Here is a 16,868-nt window from a genome sequence, read left to right as displayed (position 1 = left end):
AAAAATAACTTAGCAAATAAAAACATAGAAGTAAAAGGTACCTGCTGTTGCTTGAAATCAGGCCTTTTTTTGATAAGATTATAAACAGTCACATATTTCATATATAGCACATAGGCCCTTTCCTCATCACGATCTAATCTGCTTTCTTCTGCGGTCTTGAAGATCTTCAGGGCACTCTGTACATAACTTAAAATTAGAGAAAAAGTAATGAAAACACTTGACATCTGGGGGAAAAAAGTCATGTATAAAGTCCACAGAGACTCAATAAAATACATTTTATAATTTAGGTTGCAGTACTTCAGAATTATACAAAGTTAGATATAAGTTTGGATGCAACATGAAAATTTCCCTTATACTACAATTAAATACTTATGTTTCATTAATAGTTGTCTGTATATCACCAAACTGTACAAAATGCATTCTAAATCCAGTTTTAAAAGATTTGCTACAATAGATAATCCTGAGGCAAATGGTCCTCTGGCACCCATATAATAGTCATACTCTATAAAGAACATAGCTGCATACTACTTGTACTGAAGTAGGGGAGCTAAAATATTTATTATTTTAATGTTAAAACAAATACTTTTCAATTCTCCTTACTCCTTTCTAACCATGATATAAAATTCTCCTCACCTAAAAACTCAAGAAACTAGGGACAGGAAAGGGGACATGAGTTCAATCTTTTAGAGTTTTCTACACAATGGCTGAACTGCACTCTGATTCACTGGCCCTGAAAAGAGAAGAGATTTAAAGTCTAAAAACATGTCATCTTAAAATTCCACTTCAGTAAAATAATTTGAGGGGTCTACGGCATTCATTTATTTTTTCTTTAAATAAATTTATTTATTTATGGCTGCAATGGGTCTTCATTGCTGCGCATGGGCTTTTCTCTAGTTGCAGAGAGCGTGGGCTACTCTTTGTTGCAGTGTGCTGGATTCTTATTGTGGTGACTTCTCTTGTTGTGGAGCGTGGGCTCTAGGCGCGTGGACTTCAGTAGTTGTGGCATGTGGGCTCAGTAGTTGTGGCTCGCAGGCTCTAGAGCGCAGGCTCAGTAGTTGTGGTGCATGGGCTTACTTGCCCCACGGCATGTGGAATCTTTCTGGACCAGGGCTCAAACCCATGTCCTCTGCATTGGCAGGCGGATTCTTAACCACTGCGCCACTAGGGAAGTCCACTACGGCATTCATTCTAAGGACATTTTCCTGGTTTAACAGTCTTCAGAAAGCAAATTAATAAAACAGACATTTCTGCAAGAGGAATTCATTTACTTAGGACTAAAGTTTTGGCAACTAAGCTGTAGTGCCAATGCTAATACACCATATGCTTTATCAATAACTTATTTCTACAAATCAGTGCATCTTGTTTTCTATATTTTTCAAACTGTGCTCTACGATTGAGACATGGATTAGTGATGAAGTTGGTCAGGCCAAGGAACTAGATAGAACACCACACAAAGGAACAGGGCCAAACTGGTCTTTAAGACCAAAGATGGTCCTACACAAGGACAATTTCAGTCAGTGTGCATGCCCTGTTAAGCATGGCATCAAAGTTCCAGGATAGAGGTAAATCAAACCAAAGCTAGTAAGGAGATTCTCTAAGAGTTTAGGAGTGGGTACAACAGTCCTTAGGTTTTTCCAAATTTCTTTCATCATGATGCATGTATATCTCATGGGCCCATATGTAGCAGCAGGCCCAGCTGAGATGGCTGCAATGTCACTGTGGGTCCAGTGAAACAGCCAAATATCCTAAAAGGATTCTAGCATTCTCTAGAATAGTGCTACATGTTGTGGTGGTACATTTAGGCCAACATACCATTTCCTGTGGGATCAGGGTAGTCCTAGAGCTAAACCAGACATTGCTAAAACAGATTTATCTGTTTTAAGATTAGATGAAGCTCTCTGAGAAAGCTTCAAGGTGGTTTTACCCTTCTCACTATTTTCTATTTGAAAATCATTCAATGTGAGTTAAACAGCGCTACTTTCTCTATCACCCCATCAACATTACCAACTAAGCTCAAGAAGTAGGCCAATCCCTCTCTTACTCTTCCTATCCCTTCCCCACCCAAAGATCTTTTCAAAAGCCCATTTTATACTTAGTAATGTTTACGAATATTAGTTCATTCTGGGATTTTCTTTCCTGACCTTCTTTAAAGTTCTTACTACTCTCCTGTCTTCATCCTTAATGTTTTATTTCCTTCCCATCTTGTTTATTTCCTCTAGAAAATGACTCATAAAGATGTTCCTGTGCAAACACAGGTTTAAGATGCCTCTTCACAGGTTCATTTGGGATCATACATATCATTTGTTAGAGCCTCACGTTTATCTCCAGCCACAGAACACCTGTTTTCCCCGATTTCTAAAATCTGCTTACCTCAAGTGTAGGGTGTAAGGCTGGCTAGACCCACCTTTCTTTCTGAAACTCTTACTCCCAGCTCTATAATAATATAGTTATATATCTCTAAATCTTCTCCTTTGTTGGTCAAAATAAATTCAGAGGAAAAGTTCCCCTATTGTCTCCTGTCCCTCCTTAACAGAAATAAAACTATCAACAAGTTAACAATTTTAGTGATATCCCATTTTTATAGCAAAATAACTTCCAGTAAATATCAAAATAGCTGGACCTTTCCATCTCTATTATATTTTATCTCAGGACAAATTCTGCAACTGTTATCAGGAAAGTATCATCTCTAGCCTCTACCTCAACATGTAGTCTACCCCAACATAGATAGACTACATGCCCTGAAAAATAAAAATACATAAAATAAATCATTAGGGGACTTTCCTGGTGGTGCAGCGACTCCACACTCCCAATGCAGAGGGCCTGGGTTTGATCCCTGGTTAGGGAACTAGATTCCACATGCATGCCACAACAAAGATCCCACGTACCGCGACTATGACCCAGCACAGCCAAATAAATAAATAATAAAACAAACAAACAAGACTTAAAAAAAAAAAAAAGAGGATATATAAGAATCTGCCTGCCATTGCAGGGGACATGGGTTTGATCCCTGGTCCGGGAACATGTCACAAGCCGTGGAGCAACTAAGCCCATGCGCCACAACTACTGAGCCTGCACTCTAGAGCCCGTGCGCCACAACTACTGAGCCCGTGTGCCGCAACTACTGAAGCCCGCGTGCCTAGAGCCTGTGCTCCACAACAAGTGCACCACAACGAAGGGCAGCCCCCATTCACTGCAACTAGAGAAAGCCTGTGTGCAGCAATGAAGACCCAATGCAGCCATAAACAAGTAAAATAAATTTTAAAAAATCATTAGGTTAAAACTTCATGTCAAATTGGTATAAATACTTTGCTGAATACTGCATAAAAAATACGTATCTCTTCTTTTTTAATCAAAGACTATGCTAGAACCAGATCTTATATGTGAAATACACAAGGATAAAAATGATCTTTAATTAAGAAGTACTTTTACACTGTTTTAGGAAAAGACATTAACTGTGGCTGAATGAGTTTTGTAGAATCCTTGCAGTCTTCACCTCTTAAACTTATGATGTAACATACTGTCCAGAAAACAGATAATATGCTTATTAGCAGAATATATATGTATTCTGCCAAGATAAAATTAAGAACTTCTCTAACTCATTTAATAAAATGGAAATGAACTAAAAGTTAACAGTTATCCCCCACTTTTCAAAAGTTCACTTTACACCACTTTGCTTTTACAGAACACCTAAGTACCTTTTTTACTAATCGAAAGAAATACAGAGGCGATTTTTGCTTTCATGAAAAAAGTTGTTTCCTCACTTTATGCCATTTTGGCTTACAAAAGGCTTCATAGGAACACTCTAGTTTTGAATAGTGGGGGATACCTGTATATGACTCAAATTAGCAAAGTATACACACTTCCTAGTGCTTATTTTCTCTGGTTTAACTTCTGTCTTCTTATTGAGGTCTTTTAGTGAAGAACTGAGGTAGAGTTCTTTAGGAACTGAAGCCACAGCAGGCATGATGAATAATCTTTACTTCTCCACTTTCACAATGGATGGTGTACTTCATTAAAAGTAGTTCTTTTCTGAAACAAAATGAACACAAATAATCCCATTAGTTTTCCTCATTAACAATAAAACAAGTGAGCAGTTTAAAAAACAAACAAACCTCCTAAACTGTGTCCTTTGCTAACAGAGTTAATTTTCAATTATCTTGAATATTTATTTTCGGAGTTCAATATACAGGGTATCAATAAACAATCTACTTTCCCCTCCAAATTTTCATTAACGAAATGAATTAGTTTGTATCATTTTGCATTAAGTATTAGGAATCTTTCCTGTCAAAGGAACAGAATAATAAAAGCTTTTATATTTTTCTTCTGTTAAATCTGCATTAACGTATAGTTTACAAACAGAAGGAAGTTTCATTTAAAAATATTTCTTTCTCACCAGTTTACAAAAGGAAACAAGTTGGGGGGAGGGATAGCCAGGGCACATTATATGAAGCTGGGGATGTATGAACATGTTTTTGGTAGAATACACCCAAATACTTTGGTTTACTTTGAAAAGGTCTTTGATGTTTCATGACATTCTTTGTTTTCTCATCTGCTCTGGTAAAGTCTGACTGGGAAGATTGAGGTAGTAAAAAAAAAAAAATGAAGAAGAAAGGCTAGGTATGTAACAATTAAGGTGTGTGTGTGTGTGTGTGTGTGTGTGTGTGTGTGTGTGTGTGTGTGTGTGTGTGTGTGTACCTATGCAGGGATGCATATAGATGGGGCAGATCAGCGGAGCACACTAAATGGGAATCTTGACAAGATCGTAAGTGTCACCAAATGAAAACTTCAGGAACCCAAGTAAATTTATACAAGGTCTTCAGTTGTAAAGAACTAATTACAATTTGAATAAAGAGCTGCATTAATACATTTAAGAGATTACAACATTTTTTGATACAGCCACTATGGAAAACAGTATGGCGGTTCCTCAGAAAACTAAAAATAGAATTACCGTATGATCCAGCAATCCCACTCCTGGGAATATACCCGGTCAAAACTATAATACAAAAAGAAACATACACCCCTATGTTCATAGTAGCACTATTCACAAGAGCCAAAACATGGAAACAACCTAAATGTCCATTGACAGATGAATGGATAAAGATGTGGTAACATATATACAACGGAATACTCAGCCATAAAAAAGAACAAAGTGATGCCATTTGCAGCAACATGAATGCAACTACAGATTATCATACTAAGTGAACTAAGTCAGAAAGAGAAAGACAAATACCATATGATATCACTTATATGTGGAATCTAAAATATGGCACAAAGGAACCTATCAACAAAACAGAAACAGACTCACAGACATAGAGAACAGACTTGTGGTTGCCAAGGGGGAGTGGGGGAGAGAGAGGGATGGACTAGGAATTTGGGGCTGGTAGATGCAAACTATTATATTTTAAATGGATAACAACAAGGTCCTAATGTATAGCACAGGGAACTATATTCAATATCCTGTGATAAACCATAATGGAAAAGAATATAAAAAAAGAATGTATGTATGCGTAAAACTGAGTCACTCTGCTGTACAGCAGAGACTGGCACAACACTGTAAATCATCTATACTTCCAATTTAAAGAAAAGAGAGATTACAACTTTTTTTCTGTCACTTATTTCCACTACCTTAATGCTCTTCATTCTATCAGTTCACTATTATTAGACGAATGGACATCAATGAACATTGAATCCTAAAATGCTGAGTAAGGTACAACTTTAGGGGCGAAAAGGCTTCTGTTCACCTATGTGAAACTCCAAAAGCACCCCAATTTGCTTTGATTCTTGTCACATTTTATATTAAATATTAATACTTTCTCATTTCTTGATTAGGTATATAATTCATCAACAATGCACCACCAAAACAGCTAAGAGCATCCATTACAGAATATGATAGGGATCCCCTGGATTTCCTCATACTTATACAGACAACAGTATTGAGTGTCTTACCTTGTAAAAAACCATTGTTACATGTTAAAGACACGAAGGATACATAAGAAGTGGTCCCTGACCTTCCAGAATAAACAGTTTAACAAGAGAACATTCCCTACTCCCCCATGCTCACCACCTCCTCAACCCCTGCTTATCCCCCTAAAGCTGAGTGAAAAAGTTGACACGTGACACCATTTGTAAGAAGTTTTAAAACAAACTAAACTGAGCAATATATTGCTTAAGGATACAAATCAGATAAATTTATAAAGGTAGGAAATGGTAAATATAAAATTCTATTTCTGGAGAGGCAGAAGATACAATAAGGGAGGCACACACAAAGAGCTTCAGCGATATGTAAGGTTTTATTTCTCAAGTTGGGTGGTATGTTCACATATGCTCAGAGATGACTGTTTTGTTTTATGTATTTATTGAAGTATAACTGATGTACAACATTATATGTTGCAGGTGTACAATATAGTGATTCACAATTCACAAGTGATTCACAATTTTTAAAGGTTATATTCCATTTATTACAAAATATTGGCTATATTCCCTGTTGTACAATATATCCTTGTAGCTTATTTTACATATAATAGTTTGTACAGATGATCATTTTATTATCAGGCTTTTATAACATAAAATAATATGTAATATACTTAATGTATTTCATCAAAAAGTTTTAAAGAAAGCAATTATATAACAATGCAAATATGAATAAATTGTCTACAAATATGAAAAGAATACTCAGAGAGATGTAAAAGTTAGGAAGTTATGGTTGAAACAAGCAAACATAAAATATATATGTTTTTAAATACTCATTCAGAAAAAAACAGATCTGGAATATTTTAAGAGCCTAGTATATATAACCTCGTTGAGCACATCTTCCATACAGTGGTGTGAGTGGAAGCAAGAGTACAAGCATTAAGGAATAAAGAAATGGAAGCAGACTATAGATAACTTAAAAAAAAATTGGCAATGAAAAAGAAAATGATGGGATAGAGTGGTGCTTCAGGAACATGATTTCTACTGAAACATAAGCAACAGTTGAGAAATAATACTTTTGACTAAGGGAAAGCACCGTAAGGCCAAGAAACTAACTTTTCAGGAAGGTGCTTAAGGAAACTTGAGTCCTTACTGATGCCACAACAGACACCATGGTGGCAGAGGGCAGGGGATGTTGGAGCTTGGACTATTAAGGAGGGCTAAAGGACAGTAAGATAATAGTAACAAGAGTTATTCCTGACTTTTCTGCCCCCACCTAGCTCAGCTAGGATCTTAAGCTTACTCAACCACAATAAGCCAACATATGCTCCCCTGATATAGGCTAGCTCCTGAAATGTAATTTCCAAAAAGCCCAATGATTTTTTACTGGCAACACTAAATGTACTAAGATAAGGATTAATGCCAGAGTTAGGCAGAGTGACCTTGTACCAGTCTGACAGTATCTGTTTTTCCTACTCTATCCTTTACCTGCATCTTAAGTATTAGTGGTCTAACCACAGGACACATATTCAAAAAGTCAGGTAGAGTCTATTTTGTTGATTCATGACAATTAGGTTTCTTGGTTGGGAAAAGAAAGCTATTTATTTGAACCCTCTAAAATGAAGGTCTAGAATATGTCTCAGTCAAATCTTTTTCTCATCATTACCTTTAAAGCTTGGATCTTCACAAGACAAAAGAATATAAAAACTATATATGCTACCTAGGCAACTTAAAATAATAAATCATTAGCTATTTCAAAGTTAAATTCCATTCAAACATTCACAGGCATCCTACTGTACAGAAGACATTGTGCTCCCAGGAACTCAAAAATTAGATGTGATCCATTTCCTCACAAAGTTTAAAAAACTAATGTGAAAGAGAAAGTTGTAAGCAGTGTTAATACAACATGTATTATATCAAACTATAAAGAGTTACAAATAATGCACAATAAGAAAAATTAACAAGATCAAGTATGACTAGAGGGATCTTGTGAGGCATCATGGAAGAGAGAGCATTTCTGTGAGTCTTGGTGAGAGAAGGCTTTTGATAGAGATGAGAAAGAGTTTGAGGAAAATGTCAAAAAAGTAAAGAACATCTTTAGGAACTAGCTAGTATACAGAATCAACAAGGATTTGCTAGGCAGTAAGGCCTGAAAAATAGTCTAGGAACAGATAAATGGAAGGCTGTGAATGTCACATTAAAGCATTTACTTTGTTTTCTAAAGGTAACAGAGAACCAGAGCAGGATTCTAAGAACAGAGTTATATGATCTAAACTAACAGTACAAGGTTAGGCTTTAAAAGACTGGAGATAAGGAAGACATTAGTTACCCATAATAATGATCCTAAGGAAAGATGATGAAGGTCAGAACTAGGGCAGTAGAGATGGAATGGAGGAGGCAGACAGATACTAGAGACACTGCAAAGGTAGAATGACAGGACTCCGATTGAGTGACAACCGATCAGACACACCAATGGAAACTACAGGGATAAGATTATGATACAACAAAGTTTTAATGAGGGTTTCCAGGAAAAAGATTGTGCTTTTTTAAAGTTACTTTTTCTGTCCTTATTTGATTTTTGAGAACAGCTGAAATAAAGAACTTGCTCTGATAATGTCATGAAAGGACCACAGTTGTTTCCATTTTCCTTCATTAAATTATACGTTATGCTGTCAAATAAGATGCCTGGTGTTAAAAATACTTCCAGCATTGCCTTAATTGCTATTTTAGCCTCTACAATCACATATACTTCTGCAGAAATCAAAGCACAAGGTAAAGGGTATTTTTCCCTCATCATATGAGAAAGCAAAGAATACATATCCAACTTAAATGTATGTAAACTTTAATGTATTAAATTTTTGATAAGTCATTCTGCTGCATTTTGCCATTAAAGAAATTTCAAAAGAGACTGGCATAAAATAACTTAAGGCCAGAATGACTGAATGGATTTACAATTTCCTTATTTTGGCTGCAACAGTAAAAACAAACCCACTGATACTTATACAGGAATGTTCAATAACTACAGAACTCAAATAATTTTAAAATCTATTTGTTTAGCTCTAGAACTAAATACAACATATAACCCACTAAAACTATGTTATACTTCAAAAAGGATTGTAAGTACAAAAAATAAAATAACTAAGTAATGTAAGAAAAAGTTCTCCTGAAAAAAAAATTTAAGATGTGTAAACCTGATAAAGATTTAAGAACAACAGCTTAATCAAACAGCAATGCTCCAAAAATGAAATACAGGCAGTGCTGAAAACGAGCTGACAATAGGGAGAAAATGGAAGGCATATATACCCCTCTCTCTCTCTCTGACATTTTTCTGATCCTTCCAAAGAAAGGAGTAGAGATTGGATGACCTGAACCACAGAGTGATGACTAAAAAGCAAAAAAGTAAAGATTGAAGTTTGTTGTCATTCAAACTGGTCCTGATATCTTAACTAGGGCCTCACACCAACCACTGCCAAGGTTGCTGGCAACACTGAAAGGAAAGCAGTTTGTCCTTGTTGGCCATCCATCATCTCATCTCACCCCATCTCTGGCCTTCAGATAGCAACAGTATTCACTACATCATCTGACTATCTTAAATTTCATATAATCCATTCTATACTCATTCTAGTTAAAATGCCACAGACAAGTAAGTACTGATGAAATAATTCTGCTTTAAAGCAATCCTAAAGTTAAGGCTCAACCCTTTTAAGAATTCATCACTGCTAAAAAAAACCTCTAGTATTTTCTGAGTATCTACTATGAGTCTAGTGACAATAGCAGTGTTTTTTTAAAATCCCTTTAGAAGGTCACAATCACCATTAAAAAAACAAAAACAAAAAAAACCTGAAGAGAAAATATCAGAGCATGTCACACATAGTAAGGTTAAAACTGTTTCATGAAACTTTAGTTTTGGCTGTGTACCTGTGTAAGCACATATAGAACACTGGGTATAAATGTGAAATGTCTATAGGTTACAATTCAAAGTGTAAAACTCCTGCAGAGCAACGCTACTCAAGTGTGGTCCACAGACCAGTGCTGGTTGAGGAACTGTTGGTTACCAGCCTGTGATAAAATAAGCTTATAACAGAATGTAAACCTATTAAGCACACTAAATTTTTCATAGCAGCAAGACTTTCTTTACAAAGAAAGCAATGTACTGATTTATATTCTAGCACAAGCTGCAAGACTATAAGAGACTGGCTACTTTGAGTAACACTGCTCTAGGGAGACAGAGTATCACAGGGCTTCTGATCACAAATACCTTAGTTTATCAAGACCAAATTAATACTCATTAAATAATAAGCCAACAATTAATTCCTACACTGTACATTAATACGTGACTCCAGTCACTGGGAAGTCAAAAGGAGGGAAAAATTCACGGTAACTTGGGGCGAGGGGAGAGCTTCTTCCAGCCCAGAGTGTACTCTTTTGTACTGATCCCTCGTCCTGCAAAAACCAACTTAAGTTCCACCTCTTCCATCCTTGATGGTCCCAGTTCTTGGAGTTTCTTTCTTTTTTTTAAATATATAAATTTATTTATTTTATTTTTGGCTGCATTGGGTCTTCGTTGCTGCGCGCGGGCTTTCTCTAGTTGCGGCAAGCGGGGGCTACTCTTGGTTGCGGTGCAAGGGCTTCTTATTGCGGTGGCTACTCTTGTTGCGGAGCACGGGCTCTAGGCGTGCAGGCTTCAGTAGTTGTGGCTCGCGGGCTCTAGAACGCAGGCTCAGTAGTTCTGGCGCACAGGCTTAGTTGCTCCACGGCATGTGGGATCTTCCCGGACCAGGGCTCAAACCCGTGTCCCCTGCGTTGGCAGGCAGGTTCTTAACCACTGAGCCACCAGGGAAGCCGTGGAGTTTATTTCTTGACCTAAATCCTATACTATCAATATTTGTTATCTATAGCATTCCTTTAGTACAGAATTTGGATCAAATGACAATTATGACTAGGCTTTAAGATACTCATACCTCATAAGCATGCAGTTTCATGATGCTGTGATAGAGACAGAAACCGGCCCTAAGGATAGGAGTTAGCTATGAATAGAGTGAGAAAGGAGGGCATGCCAGAAGAGGAAATCAACACGAACAAAGACACAAAATGAGAAATCAGTATGGGAAGGTAATAAGAAAAATAAAGAATGCTATAGGGATTATTAGGAAATAATCAAATAAGATCAAGGGATTATACTAACATGTCTTTATAAGTCATAACTCTAACATGCTAGATCTCTAACATCTACCTTAGTAGTCCTTATAGTCAACCCTTAATAACTGTTGCCTAACAATAATAAATTCTATTAGGTAAGGAAATGGAATTACATGATGGAGGACTTTTGAAGCCACCCAAAAATGTTTATATTTAATTCAGCAGGCAATAAGAAGCCGGATCTTGAAGGGAAAATGGTATCTCTGGGCAGGTCAAAGTGGGGATATGCAAGACAGATTTGAAGGAAACAGGAACAAGGGAATGATACTTTAGAAAAGAATAACTGGCAGGCCATGGCAAAAAAGAACACAGAAAGGTAGAAATGTGCTTTGACTGAAACAGTATTTTCTCTCTTGAGTATACACACACACACACATACACACACACACTTTCAACCCTGAGAAATGTGAAGAATGGTAGTGCTGTTAACAAAAATAAAAAGTTTAAAAAACTGATCAGTTTACAGCAGCATTTCTCAAATTGGGCACTACTCACATGCTGGACTGAATAATTCTTTGTTGTGGGGTTGCCCTACACATTGTAGGATGTGTAGCAGCATCCCTGGCCTCTACCCACTAGATGCCAGTAGTATCCACCCTTCTCCAGTTGTGACAACCAAAACTGTTTCCAGACATTGCCAAATGTCCCCTGGGCGGGGGGGTCAAAATTACCCCCAAATAAGAACCACCGATTTACAAAAAAATTTGAACATGTTGAGTGTATGCAAAAGGAATAACATCTAAAGAAGGATGCCTTGATAGAGATGTAAATACGTAATCAGACATCAGGTTTACAGAAAGACCAGATATTAAATCAACTATTAAGGTGTTAATGTTACTTCGATAATCCTCAGTGTTTTGGGAGACAACAAAGTATTGACATTGAAATAATATGCTATCTAGGATATAGTTTAAATAATTCTATTCTCTTCACTTTTATGTATATTTTTAAACTTTTGTAATAGTTTTAAAAACATAAACATCATTTACACTAGTAACTAAAATCAGGAGAATGAATCACTAAGGAAATGAGATCTTGTTTCTCTACAGCTGACAAGATACCTGAAGGGCTCAGAACTTGGGGGGTGGGGGTGGTTCCTAAAGGAGGAAAGAAACACAGAATGAAGGAAAACCAGGAAAGTGCAATATCATGGAAACCAAAGAAAAAGAGAAGTCCAAAGTTACAAAGTTCTTACAATGCTAAAAAGAAAAACAGAGTAAAATAACTAGCCCTAGTTCTGAAGAGTGATTAAAAACCAGCTTCAATGTGGTAAACATTTAGAATACCTACATCTGTTCAAAGTGTAGCACAGGGGGCTGTAGGGGATACAAAGAATATACCTCCTAACGGAGTTTCTACCTCTTAGGATGAAAGATGAGTACACAGTGGTAATACAAAGCAAAGTACCATATTACAGGCACTAACGTACCATGCCCAAATATTTTGGTTTTATTAAGGACCATTCCCAGAAAAAACACGAGGATAACTGTTTTACACAATAGGTGTCTATCTACCTATATAACCTTGATCCATTTCTTATCTCCTCTTCCTCTTTATCTCTTTAATTTTTTTTTTTAGCAGATGCAAAATTGATGAGCTGGGAACCCAACTGTACTTAGTAAGTACCAAAAAAAAAGCTATGGTTCTCAACCCTAGCTGTATATTAGAATCACCTACAGAACTTTAAAAAAATATTGATGCCCAGGACCCATTCCTAAATGGTTCAATCAGAATCTCTGAGTGTGAGACTTGCACATAGGTATTTCTATAAAGCTCCTCAGGTGAATTCTAGCGTGCAATCAAGACAGGGAACCATAGGCATAAAGAATGGATATAAGCATGTTACTAGAAGCAATAAAACACTATGAAGATGACAGTTAATTTTCAGCTGAAATCAACATTTTTTTAAGGTAGAATTTTATTTTTTTAAATTTATTTATTTATTTTTAACATCTTTATTGGATTATAATTGCCTTGCAATGCTAGCTAGTGCTAGTTTCTGCTGTATAACAAAGTGAATCAGTTATATGTATACATATATCCCCATATCCCCTCCCTCTTGCCCCTCCCTCTCACCCTCCCTATCCCACTCCTCTAGGTGGTCACAAAGCACTGAGCTGATCTCCCAGTGCTATGCAGCTGCTTCCCACTAGTTATCTATTTTACATGAAATCAACATCTTAAGTTATATAATGCCCAACCTACCAAAATTATGAGAAATCATTTAAATTTTTAATATTTTGTAATTAAGAAATTAAAAACCCCAGGATTCCTACACCCACAGCTTTTCAATTTGTTTTGAAATTGGTATTATAATGCATAATAATTTCATTTTACTACATTACAAAGACATCAGGTCAAATGTTATATGATATTACACGTAGAATCTAAAATGATACAAATGAACTTATTTACAAAACAGAAATAGACTCACAGACACAGAAAACAAATTTATGGTTACCAAAAGGAAAGGGGGTACGGAGGGATAAATTTGGAATCTGGGGTTAACAGATACACCCTACTACATATAAAATGGATAAACAATGAGGACAACAAGGACCTATGGTATAGCACAGGGAACTATATTCTACATCTTGTAATATCCTATAATGCCAAAGAATCTGAAAAAGTATATATATATATATATATATGACTGAATCACTTTACTGTACTCCTGAAACATTGTAAATCAACTATACTTCAATTTAAAAAACAAGAAGGACATGCAGGTTCACATCACTGTTGGTACATTTCAGAGAATTTAGTATTATGAAAGACTAAACTGTAATGTGTTAGAAGAGGCAACGTTTAGCTATCTCAACACTAACTTTATTCACTGTACATGAGTACTGTGTTACTTGAATTAGTATGGTTATAAATGTTATTACAAATAAGTTTAACATAACAGTTCATCATTTACTAATAAATTTTATATTATAAAAGTATTATAAAAGTCTTAGTCTCATTTTCCACTTATTATCATACAACTCTGGGCAAATTCCTTAAATCCTCCACCACAACCACTGCCACTGCTCAGTTTATTATCATCTGCAAAATGGGAATAATTCATCTGCTTCTATAGAGTTTTCAAAGGTGTCAATGAAAAAATATATACAAAAAGTGCTCCGAAAATTATAACATGCCATGAAATGGCTAAAGAAATCAGAAGCGTAACTTATTCTGCATTTACTATTATATCCAAACATCAGTCAACAAAATTATGGTAGGCTAAAGATGGCCACAAGTTCTTTGGCATTCTCCTCTTCAAAAAGTCTATCATTTGGTTGGGGGAGGGCTCTGACTGCCCTAACCAATACAGAATGTTGGAAGTAACGCTGTGCCAACTTCTGGGTCCAGGCTTTTAAAAGACTTTAAGAGAAAGCTTCCACTTCCTGACCCTTCAAACACTTGTCTTGGAACTCAGCCTCCATGCTACGATCTGTCCAAGACACATGAAGAGGCTATGTTGTAGGCACTCCAGTTGAACTCCCAGCCAACATCAATTGCCATCCATGGGAATGAGCCGTCTCGGGTGTCCTGCCCAGCTGAGCTTTCAGATGACTCCAACCCTAGCTGGATATCTGACTACAAATACATGAAACCCTCACCGAGAACCAACGAGCTGAGTCCAGTCAGCCCACAGAAACATGAGATAATGAATTGTAGTTTTAAGCCACTTTGTTTTAGAGTGATCTGTGATATAGCAATAGGCAACTGGGACAATGACCAAGATTAAAACAAAAAAGACTCAATAATATCTAATTTTATAAACACTTCATATTTAATAGACACTTTTTTCCCTTTCATCTCTACAAAATAAGTACATTTTTATGTAGAAAATGTTCATAATAAAATATAATGCTAGACATTTTATGGGAAAAAAATCTGATGTACTGACTCTCTTACTTTACAAAAGCCATTTTGGTTCTTTCCCATTATGTTCATGCTAATAAACAAATGACCATAATGACTGACAAAGTTCAAGTAAATATATTAAAAATTAAATTCTAGAAAGACATCTTTAAAATATTTTTGTTTTTCTCACGCATTGTTTTCTCAAAAACAATGCATACCTATGTGCAACTAATATAAATTTATATCATTAATGACAAGTTGTTGTTATTATAGAGTCCTTACCATCTAATTTAAAAGATGCACCTAATGTGTCACAAGAAAAGGAATACACATTTCAACATGTTAAAGACATAGCACAACCTATGGAACCTTTCTGACAGACTGGTCCAGTACTCTGGAATCACGAGAAACTATCTAAATCCATCATGAAAGACATTCAACAATGAATCTTAAACAGAATATGCTGAAATGCAAAATCTGCTTACATAGCAAAGCCGCAGAGCAAGCCTAGAAGAGGAACACTTCCCCAAGAAAAATCACCTGACATTTTTCATGGCTGCAGTAGAAAGTACATAGGATGCTTGCTGACGTAGAGAGAGTAAAATCCTTAGTTCGGCATCCCCTACAGCTGAAACCCTCAGGGCTCTTAACAAATATTAAATTCCTTAGACTCTGCAACACCTCTGTCTTCAGGTAAATATTTTGTTAGTGATTAGGGACTTGCTCCAAGGTCACAAAATGAACTGGAGGCAAGAAATAAACCGAGAAGTGTGGTCTGCAGCTTTAAGTACAAATTCAGGGTTCTGATAATTTCCGAGGTGAAATTAACTTGTCCCACAACTCTAGGAGAAAGGCCACGTTTTAGGAAAGACAAGCTTTTATTTGGGGAAGTCACAGTTTTAACTCTGATGCGCTCGCAGGTTCTTTAAACTCATACCTGGACTTCACTACAAGCAAGTTTGACTGGATCAGAGGAGGGATTGGAAAACACTCTGAGGTTGTATTAAGGTCTGGGAATGTAGGTCGACGGGCAGAAAATCTGAAAACGGAGGCAAGAGGAAAGAGGTCAAAGTCGGTCTGAGTGTCCAAGAAGGTGGAAGAATGGTCAAGGCCACCTTCTAAGACCGGAAAAACCGGAGCCCACACGGAATTCGCTGGGCAACCCTAGGTAGGTAGCGGGAAAGACTCGCGGTAGGTCCCTTCCTCCAAAAGCCGATTCTATGTTCGGGGTGGTCCCACCCCCTCCGAGGACACGGCTTGTCTCCCGGGTGACCAGCAGCTGGTGGAAGGAAAGGGGTTCACTGAGGACGGATTCCCGACGAACAAAGGCCAGGACCCAGTCCCGCACTCACCTTGGCGCCGAGCGCGCTAATGCCGGCCTCCTCGCCAAAGGCCCATCTCCCACCAACCCAAAGAAAAATCTCTATCCCGACGGAAGTCAGCTCAGCTCATCCCTCTTTCCCAATTTGCACTGCGTTGCGACGCGTCGCGTCTCTGACGTCACGCAGGGGCGGGGCTGCGCGGCGCGCGCGCGCGTGCCCTTGACTATTTGCTATTTCCCAGCCTCATCCTAGCCTGTGAGGGCTGCGCGGGAGGGCGAAGGAGGGCCGAGGAGGACGTTTTGGATGGACGGTCTGGGTAGTGTCCAGGCTACACTGAGCTGGGGCGAGCTTGTCCGCCTGTCCCCTGCACCCTGCATTTCTCGGGCTTAGTTCTGTCACCCTGGTGTTACTCGCATCCTGGGTCTTGCTGTGAAGGAAGCAGGGCTGCTCTTAACGCCTTAGCTAAGCCTCTTCCTCTTCAGGTTGGAGATTTAAAGGCAGACTAGAAAACGGATTTGAATCTCAAATTCTGATTAAAAGTTTAACGTTCTCCGAAGCCACGCCTCTGGTAAGAGAAGAATA

The 16,868-nt window shown here is 37.4% G+C and overlaps 1 protein-coding gene across 2 annotated transcripts in view; it reads right to left on the bottom strand.

Annotated features, from left to right (window-relative positions):
- USP8 (ubiquitin specific peptidase 8) overlaps positions 1 to 16,424 on the bottom strand; it is a 59,417-nt gene extending 42,993 nt beyond the window's left edge. Inside the window, exons 1-4 of one of the 2 annotated variants that reach the window (XM_082649710.1) lie at positions 16,317 to 16,423; positions 15,902 to 16,003; positions 3,861 to 4,029; positions 42 to 186 (exon numbers count right to left, since the gene is read on the bottom strand). In XM_082649710.1, coding sequence (XP_082505836.1) covers positions 42 to 186; positions 3,861 to 3,964 — 249 coding nt within the window. In that variant the 5' untranslated portion in view covers positions 3,965 to 4,029; positions 15,902 to 16,003; positions 16,317 to 16,423. Of the gene's footprint in view, positions 1 to 41; positions 187 to 3,860; positions 4,030 to 15,901; positions 16,004 to 16,316 lie in introns of both variants that reach the window. The other variant, XM_082649711.1, reaches the window with a different exon arrangement.
- Between the last annotated feature and the right edge of the window lie 444 nt (positions 16,425 to 16,868).

This window comes from Grampus griseus (assembly GCF_964374135.1).
Source record: "Grampus griseus genome assembly, chromosome: 2".
Classification (NCBI taxonomy): Eukaryota; Metazoa; Chordata; class Mammalia; order Artiodactyla; family Delphinidae; genus Grampus; species Grampus griseus.
The sequence above is the reverse complement of the archived record's forward strand: the minus strand, read 5'-3'. Positions and strand labels throughout refer to the sequence as shown.